At 31.9% G+C, this 10,287-nt stretch overlaps 2 protein-coding genes across 2 annotated transcripts; one reads left to right on the top strand and one right to left on the bottom strand.

The window, feature by feature from the left end:
• Nucleotides 1-4,362: 4,362 nt before the first annotated feature.
• On the bottom strand, nt 4,363-6,105 carry LOC118067354 (interaptin-like). Its single transcript, XM_035084027.1, has one exon. It carries the CDS (start codon nt 6,103-6,105, stop codon nt 4,363-4,365), a length of 1,743 nt encoding a protein of 580 aa, XP_034939918.1.
• Nucleotides 6,106-6,397: 292 nt separating this feature from the next.
• On the top strand, nt 6,398-9,438 carry LOC118067355 (uncharacterized; the record flags this gene model as incomplete). Its single annotated transcript, XM_035084028.1, has 6 exons — nt 6,398-6,622; nt 7,386-7,658; nt 8,349-8,446; nt 8,522-8,720; nt 8,805-8,975; nt 9,076-9,438. Coding segments are annotated over exons 1-6 (1,294 nt in total), but the record flags the coding sequence as incomplete, so codon positions are not given.
• Nucleotides 9,439-10,287: the final 849 nt, after the last annotated feature.

Raw genomic sequence — 10,287 nt, forward strand, 5'->3', positions numbered from 1 at the left:
TTGAATTGATTTCAGTTCATTAGGGTATTCGTATTTGCAGCGGGTCGGAACGCTGACAATTTAAATAATCGGGATGTCTGTTGACTTGGAATAAGTGTCAGCGTTAGATCTTACTCATTCATTGTGGCATCCGGATTTTCACTCTCGACGTTCCTCACCACTCACCAATCCCTCGTCAGACAACCAATTAACGTTAATTCTCATTAATCCTTTTCTCTCTAATTTACATTCCTTTGACCTGTAGTTGAGTCGTCATTTCTCGCAGAGGATTGACATACAAGTGAGAACTCGAGCTCTGTTTTACGAAGCAAAATTAAATCTGAAAGTAGCGATAAGAATAATACTGTTAGATGAGATTACAATTTGTGAGACAATGCTATTAATCAGACCGTTAAATTTCAGATTCAGAGCTCTATTTATCAGGAATTTAATATTTTTTCTATCTGACGAGAAGCATTTCCTTCATTCTCCGATGAGTTATAACATTTCTGAATAAAATATTCATGTACTTTGCATTATTTTACTTAATGATAATTTACTGATTCTTAAAAACGAGTTTTCAAGAACGTTTGATTAAATGTGAAGTCAGTGAGAGATGTCGCGTTTGAACGATTGATACAATAAGTTATTGGTTTGTGAATTCATCGTCAATCGTTAAATAAATCAATTTTAAAGAAGTAGTTAATCGAATCGTCTTTCTAATATAGTTGAAATAGAATTCTTTTTATACGTCATTAAAGTTTTATCGACAATATCTAAAGTGCAAATTGAACGATTTCATTTTATGAAATTTCAATCGTTCGATTTTAAAGTTATTTCGAGCTGGTTAAACAGAAAATGGAGTTTACAGAAAAATTTTGAATGATTGCTACATTCAATAGATTTATATCAAGATATTTTTGACTTCCTTTTTTAATCAATCAAAATGTTTCGATGGTATAAACGATATTGAAGATTATTCCTACCACTAATTTCATATTCCGACTCAAAAAATATCGTTCCTAAAAACTGCACCGAATGTTCCCCTTCCAAGACTGGAGGTACTTTATGGAAATATTTGGATTTTTGTAAAATTTTTTATTCGTACCCCAATTGTTCACTAAACGTTCACTATTAGTAAAAAACTTATAAAAAAGTAAAAATATTTTTAAAGGCTGATTTTTCATATAACCGTATGCCTTCGAAATTTTTTTCAAATATCTATCAAAAATAGTACATTTCACACCTAGGGAGGGAAAGTAGTCGAGCTCAAACCACTAAAAAGAAGTCTAATTGTCCTCTTTAGGGCTGAATAGGATTTTTCGTGATATCTGTGTAGAAAGTTTAATCCTTTGTTAATGGAAAAGTGAACTTGCCGTACAATTATGACGAAAAACATCCTCCAAATATCTCCGTAATGAGTCCACTGCAAATATTAATGTTTTATTTTATACATTACAGGTGTTTTAATATGATGTCACTCATTTGATGAACATTGTGTCGTTTTTGAAACGTTTTCAAGTGTTATAAAAACGACACAATGCTAATTAAATGGGTGACGTCATATCAAAACACTTTTAATGCATTAAAATAATACACTAAGATTTGTAGTGTCTTTTCGAACAGAGTAATTAAGAAATTAATTGTGTAGAAGAATGCCATTAATTTTGTTTTGTACCCGAGTAAAAATAAATAGGCCCAAAACGAGCCCAAAACACGCCCAAAATGAAAAATAAGCCCAATACAGGCCCAATTGAAGTCCAATCTTGACTTAGAGAAATTTTCAGCGCCCAAAACAAGCCCAATACAGGCCTAAATTTTTAAGGAGCCCAATTGAAGCCCAAAAACATTTTCCAGGCCTAAAGCACGCCCAATTCAAGCCCAAAAATATTTTGCAGGCCTAAAGCACGCCCAATTCAAGCCCAAAAATATTTTGCAGGCCTAAAACGCGCCCAATTCAAGCCCAAAAATATTTTCGAGGCCTAAAACGCGCCCAATTCAAGCCCAAAAATATTTACGAGGCCTAAAACGCGCCCAATTCAAGCCCAAAAATTTATTCTAGGCCTAAAACGCGCCCAATTCAAGCCCAAAAATATTTTCTAGGCCTAAAAACCGCGCCCAATTCAAGCCCAAAAATATTTTACAGGCCTAAAACGCGCCCAATTCAAGCCCAAAAATTTATTCCAGGCCTAAAACGCGCCCAATTCAAGCCCAAAAATTTATTCCAGGCCTAAAACACGCCTAATTCAAGCCCAAAAATATTTTCGAAATTTAGATTTTATTGAAGAATATAAATGCACGCGAATATTTTATAAATTATTAAAAGATTTTCATTTTTGCAATTAAATAATCAGCATTGGTGCGTCTACACGTTTGTTATAAAAATTATTGGGTAAGAATCTACTGTTATACATATATAAATACTTACATTTTAAATACAAATCCTTTTTATTAAATTAACCTTTATACAACAATAATCGATTGTACATTTTTTTTCAAAAGTGTTTGTTGGTAATATGATAAGAAGTAAATGAACAAGAATCAAAATCTTGTAATTTTCATAATTCTTTATTGGATATTAATTTTTTCTTAAGCATTATACTTTTATTCACAATATTCATTAATATTATTCGGTTCTCCGATATAAATATTACTGTTAATGTTTATAACAAAACAAACGGTTACAATTGAATTGATATTAACAAATATATCTGAAGAATTTACCGCTACAAATTTATATAAATACGGTATTGTCTTATTTGTAACATTGTAGCTTGAATCATGTCCATTTATATTTGGTTGCATCACATGAAGTGAAGTTTTGAAATGAAACGACGTGTCTACAACTGCTTCATTAAAACATGCATAAAATTTAGCTTGAGCACAGTTTAATTCACATTTACTTACTCTACAATGACATACCTTTACAAAATACTTAATAAAACCTACTTTTGAATGTGCATTGCTATGAATCTTAACACAGTAAGAAATAAATGATGTTTTCCTATTATATAATTTGGAGTAAACATATTGATTATTAATTTTCAAACGGTAAAATTTAAATATCTTACAAGTAGAGTTTATATTTTGATGAACGTTTGTAAGTATCGATCGAAGGTTTCGGCTTTCTGCAGTTTCTTCTAATAACCACATTCTCCCAAGTACGTAAGTATTGTTGCCGATTCGCCGTTCTATACACGTGCGTTTACCTACTGTTCTCAGTTTATTACACAATTTTGCTACATGACTTTCTCTTGGTAACTTCTTTAATTTTGTTTCAACTGATAAGTAATTAATAATTTTTGTACATATTTGTAGTCCAATATATCGCGTTCCATGAACGAAATTTTTGATCTTACCTAATAAATCTTCGAAAGGAAAACAAGACGTTACCCATAGTGGGCCTAGATCTTGAACGACGTCGGGTAAATGTTGGAGGGTGTGAAGGTTGAAAGTTGCAAATTGTGAATCATATAGAGATTGAAATTTTGCAACAAATGATGTTAAAAGTTGCCTGCTCATGTTGAGAGATTCATTACTTATTGATTTTTGATTTAATATATATATACCATAGACGAATTCACAATAATGATTGTAATAATTTTCTTCCATTAAATCTTCAAAGAGCGGTAATGAATAGAAGAAAAAAAAGATCGCCATTCACTAGCTTTAAAATAACTGGAATGTTTTACCCACGATCTAGGCTTTCGTTTAATGAAATTTGGAGGTTTTATCTGCTTCAGACGTTCATCTATGATATTTTGCACATGGTATAAACTCCAAGGTTTGTAGCGATAAGAAACATCTAACAATAATTTTGTCAGATACTTCACTACACCTAGAAAAACACAGTGCATGACATCTATTGCTGTGCCTCGAATAAAATTTGGCATTATTTTACTCAAAATGGATGGACCATTTACACCAACGACAGGTTTTTTTTTTGTACTTGCCATCATTGAAAAAGTTTCATAAGATACAAGATCTCGATTAAGAAATTCCCCTTCAAATGGATAGATGTGAGTATTTCCAAATACACCTTCCTCTCTAATTGTATATCCTTTGGAAAAGCATCTTGTACAGCCATAATCTCCATTGAATCGAATGTGATTCAAAAAATCAGATCTTGCGATTGCATCACAAGTTCCACAAAGAATTAATGCTTTAATAGTTTTAAATCGATTAGATTTAGGAACTTCTACATGAATTCCAGTTCTTAATTGGGCTAGTTGATTATATAATGGATATAAGAAGTAATTTACTAAAGGATCAGAAGAACCAAACCATAGGCCTGCTAAAATCATATTTTCCTTTGAAATTCTTTTTTGATATGGCAGTTCATTAATAATTAGGTAAAATGGCCAAACACTGTATTTTGCGGATTTAAATATTGGTACAACCGTCAGTATACCACATAAATGAAATTGTAAATTCCTCAGAATCAGGATTATTTTCTTTCATGTGCTCTTTATATAGCAAACCATCGTAGATATCTTCTATATTACCATCTTTTTCTTTTTGACGATGTTGGGGATGTGATAAATCGTCAAGAAATCCTTCACGAAGGAGTAAGGCTTGTAATTGATCAATGATCGAAAGTTCAATAAAATATAACGGTTCGTGCCTGTCATTTACATTAGCGATACATTCACAAACCGCGTTCTCTGAAGTCAAACGGTTTGTACAATCTGGGCAATAATAGTGTTTTTTCATCGTAATATTGTCATTGTTAAAATATTTTGTGAAAAAATAGATAGTTTTTTTATGATGAGAATTCGGTGGTATGTGTGCACTTATTACTGACAACAAATCAGACAGAGCACAACCACTTAAATTGTGTTTTATAGAGTACATAAAAATGCTCAACATACTTTCGGATAGTGTGATAGGAGCATTCTCATATAGAGGAGGATCATCATCTAATTCTTCATCAGTTGATGCATCAACAGGACGTTCATTGTTTTCAGAGTTTGCTCTGTGATCTGTTTCATCAAAAGCTTGACTGTGACTTTCCTCATTTCGACGAAATTCGTTACATTCAATATGATCATTCAGATTTCTCTGAGTACTATAGTCCAATTCTCCATCCTCTCCCTCAACTACCTGGTGTTGTAGTTCCAACTTCTCATCATAATAAGAAGTATTTGCTTCATATACACTACCTGATGGACTAACCTCCATATTATCGCTTTGATTTTCCTGGTTTATTTGCTCTAATTCTTCATCTTCTGAACTCATATTGTCTACCTCTACGATCTGGCGTTGTGGTTCCAACTCCTCTTCATCATAATCAGAGATATTTTCGTCACTATTACCTTCAGCTCCAGATGCACTACCTGATTGACTAACCTCCATATTATCGCTTTGATTTTCCTGGTTTATTTGCTCTAATTCTTCATCTTCTGAACTCATATTGTCTACCTCTACGATCTGGTGTTGTGGTTCCAACTCCTCTTCATCGTAATCAGAGATATTTTCGTCACTATTACCTTCAGCTCCAGATGCACTACCTGATTGACTAACCTCCATATTATCGCTTTGATTTTCCTGGTTTATTTGCTCTAATTCTTCATCTTCTGAACTCATATTGTCTACCTCTACGATCTGACGTTGTGGTTCCAACTCCTCTTCATCGTAATCAGAGATATTTTCGTCACTATTACCTTCAGCTCCAGATGCACTACCTGATTGACTAACCTCCATATTATCGCTTTGATTTTCCTGGTTTATTTGCTCTAATTCTTCATCTTCTGAACTCATATTGTCTACCTCTACGATCTGGCGTTGTGGTTCCAACTCCTCTTCATCGTAATCAGAGATATTTTCGTCACTATTACCTTCAGCTCCAGATGCACTACCTGATTGACTAACTTCCATATTATCGCTTTGATTTTCCTGGTTTATTTGCTCTAATTCTTCATCTTCTGAACTCATATTGTCTACCTCTACGATCTGGCGTTGTGGTTCCAACTCCTCCTCATCATAATCAGAGATATTTTCCTCACTATTATCTTCAGCTCTATATGCACTACCTGATGCACTAACCTCCATATTATCGCTTTGATTTTCCAGGTTCGTTTCTTCAGATTCTTTATTTCCACGGTTTAATTTGCACAATGTAAACATTGCAATCCGTTATTAAATTGTTTTCACTCGAAACTATTTACTGTATTAATTGAAATATCCAGTATACTGTAATATTTGAAATATTTCCGTTCACTGAGTCTTTTGTTGGTAACCATTAATAGTGATACATGAAAATAATAAGTTTTTACCTGAATTTTTATTGCTCTCGAACTATACCGAACGTTGACGAACCTTTACGGTATTTTATTGTATACAGTTCCTCAATGAACCCAAATCTTTATATTATCTGTCGAAAAGTTTGTCACCAACAATTATGACGTGTATCCGCTATTTCTATATTTTCTTATAACGTAAACTACAACGATCATGAAACAAAAGAAATCATCATGGGTGTTAGTATTTTGGGTAGAAAGTAGTGAAGTTTCTGTTGTGAATATTAGTGATATTTCCAAAGTTTTAGAACCGCAATTTATTAAAGTAGGATGGAAGGGTGAACTACCTTGGATAGATGGTGGATCAACAACTTTGTATGATGCAAAAATCCTCCAAATCAGCAGTAAGTATAAAAAAATTAAACATTACGTCTATTGTACTATATTCGCATGAAAGATTTATTTAAATAAAATATAAGTTGTATTATAAATCATAACACGTACTTATATCTTTGCGTAATTGGTAAGAGAATAATATTTTTCATCAGGCCCGCGCGAAAACTTCATTTTTTTCATTTAAGAATGATTGAATTTTTTGCACAGGTATAACGAAAAATAATATTCAGATCTGGGAAAGACAATTAGACTATCTTAAATCACGTGTTTACGGAAATTGTAAACGTGGTTTGAGCAAGTCTACTGTTCGTTCGTAGGTGTGAAATATACAATCGTAGCATGTACATCCACTTTATATACTTTTCAGTTGTAATGATACTTTTTAATACGTACGACAAACAATATATTTTTTAATCTTCTCTGTAAATACAAAACATATGCTGTTATTCCCTAAGTACGTTTATGGCGGTTTTTGGATTTTCCATCATTTCTTTTCAGACAAATCCACCATCCCTTCCTTAAAAAATAAGTATTTTCTTTTATTTCTGCTACTCTGGACAGCATAGATTTTTTGTTCGTTAATTCAGTTTGATGCTAGCATTGAGTGAAGTACATACAGTTGAAGTGAAATAGTTCAGTGAATATTTGAATTTTAAGAACGAAAAATTATAATTGAAATTATTAAAATATAGTGTATGTCGAAAACTACGTTTATTAATAATACATTTTCTATTATCAAATAGGAATGAAATATTTTATTATATTTTGTAGAAAACAAAGATTATCTTGAAAGTCTTATCGTTAATCAAAAAGGAAAAATTCAGAAGAAAGAACTGAAGATACAAATCATGGCTGAACGTAGGAAAATTCAGCAGGCAAAAAAGCGCAAAGTTGTGACGCAAAATAAAAACACCTCAGATGCTAATGAACTTATTCAGAGTTTGTCAAACATAACAAGTGAACCTTCAGAAAAAACGAATATGGATACTTTGGATTCTTGTGAAAATTGCAAAAATTGCGTCTGCAGAGAATGGAGATCCAAAAGTAAGTGTACACACTGATAGAAGAGATTTGTAATAATAAAAGAGGCTTCTTAACCGTGAAAAAATATTTTGTGACAGTCATAAAATTATATCTTAACTATTTAACATAGCTTTGCTACAGCACAACAAATATTTTTTAACAGTTAATAAATCTTCTTAATTATTAAAAAATATGATGTAACGAATATAATTCATATTTTATTGTGGATTACATGGTTCTTTCATATAAAATGATATAAAATTCGAATGAGATTAGGATTTAGTTTAATTTCATGCATATTTATATTAATAAAAGATATGCATAAGGCAAGAAGTGAGAGTTTAAACGGTGAATTGATAAACATGATTGTTCTGGTTAATGTAAAGTTAGGTGGCGTTACTGAAGTTGGTTAATTAATTGTTAAAAAATATTTTTAACTGTTAAAAAATATTTTTTTACGATAAAATAAAATTTATTTATTATAAAACTACCAATGTGTTTATAACTAAGGCTTTTTCATTCTTATAAAATATTTATTAAAAGTTAAAAAACATTGATTTAAATAATTAAAAAATCGTTTTTTAACATTCATAAATCTCTTCTATTAATGCATAATATAATAATATGTATTACGTAAATGATCGTAGTTCTTCAGGCATATTAATTTATGAATGAAGTCACTCGTTCTCATCATTATTTTTAATTTTTTAGTTACCCCAGAATTCCTGGAAGTATGTAGATTGCAGAATGAAGCTTTTATAAAAGCATGTAACAAAAAATATCCTGACGCCCAACCAAGCAATCCTAAGGTAACGAAGTTTAATAAATTTTTGATTGAAGAAATAGGTTTTATAAATAGAATAATAACATTTTCTACATTCCAGATTGAATTATATCCAAAAACAAATATTTTTATTGAAGAGAGCATTCTAGAATCACTGGTGAATGCGGCCAATAATAAAAAAAATGCCTTTATTAGGCTTTTAGTGACAGAGCTGACTGGAGGAGAAGAAGAATTAGCGAAGAGCGGTTCTGCTGAAAAATTAACTGATCAATTTCCTAAAATTCGCACAGCCGTGATCGGTAATCTACCTTATTGTTAATAATAGAACAAAAATTTTCCATAAAGAATTATAGAAATGTACGATTTTATTTATACTATTACAGGTTATATGAAAAATCGTTTCAACATAGTGATTGACACAAAATATTATAATAAAACAGTTAATCATAGAATTCAATATTTACGCAGTAAAAAAGCATCAGAAGAAAAAGAAAATTCCGACAAAGAAGAAATAAGCAATGATTCGAACAGTCCAAGACCAAAAAAGAAAAAAGGTAAAACAAAATATTGTCAAGTTATCTGCATCAATGAGATAATTCAATATTATAACATTAATATTAATACTTACTCTTATTATACAATTAATATTTTCAGTTGCCAAAAAATTATCAAACTCATCAGAAGAAATACCTAACCCAACTGCTAGTTCATCATTAGCATCAGATATATCAGTAGATAGTTCAGCATCACCGTCATTATCAGCAGCAAAAACAAAAAATTCAACACCACCATCATCAACAACTACGAAAGCTCCATTAACGAATCAATCATCTCAGAATCTGACTACCACACCACCAGTAGGACCTCATCTTGCAGCTCATCCTTATTTGTACCATCAACAATCTTCTGAATACATTCAGCATTACAATCACGATCATTACTACAATAAAAATTATAATTACAATAATCCATACTTTCCTCACCCAAATTATGATTTTCCTATGCAACAGAATAATTGTAATGAAGAAAATGAGAACAACACATTTTTTCAACTGTAAATTCATTGTATAAAGGTTAATTTAATAAAAACGATTTGTATTTCAAATGCAAGTATTTATATATGTATAACAGTAGATTCTTACCCAATAATTTTTATAACAAACGTGTAGACGCACCAATGCTGATTATTCAATTGCAAAAATGAAAATCTTTTAATAATTTATAAAATATTCGCGTGCATTTATATTCTTCAATAAAATCTAAATTTCGAAAATATTTTTGGGCTTGAATTAGGCGTGTTTTAGGCCTGGAATAAATTTTTGGGCTTGAATTGGGCGCGTTTTAGGCCTGGAATAAATTTTTGGGCTTCAATTGGGCGCGTTTTAGGCCTGTAAAATATTTTTGGGCTTGAATTGGGCGCGTTTTAGGCCTAGAAAATATTTTTGGGCTTGAATTGGGCGCGTTTTAGGCCTAGAATAAATTTTTGGGCTTGAATTGGGCGCGTTTTAGGCCTCGAAAATATTTTTGGGCTTGAATTGGGCGCGTTTTAGGCCTCGAAAATATTTTTGGGCTTGAATTGGGCGCGTTTTAGGCCTGCAAAATATTTTTGGGCTTGAATTGGGCGCGTTTTAGGCCTGGAATAAATTTTTGGGCTTGTATTGGGCGCGTTTTAGGCCTGCAAAATATTTTTGGGCTTGAATTGGGCGCGTTTTAGGCCTGTAAAATATTTTTGGGCTTGAATTGGGCGCGTTTTAGGCCTAGAAAATATTTTTGGGCTTGAATTGGGCGCGTTTTAGGCCTGGAATAAACTTTTGGGCTTGTATTGGGCGCGCTGAGAAGCTGAAATATGATTTGGGCTTGAATTGG

Source organism: Chelonus insularis, unplaced genomic scaffold (assembly GCF_013357705.1).
Source record: "Chelonus insularis isolate UGA/USDA-ARS -01 unplaced genomic scaffold, ASM1335770v1 contig_379_pilon, whole genome shotgun sequence".
Lineage (NCBI taxonomy): Eukaryota > Metazoa > Arthropoda > Insecta > Hymenoptera > Braconidae > Chelonus > Chelonus insularis.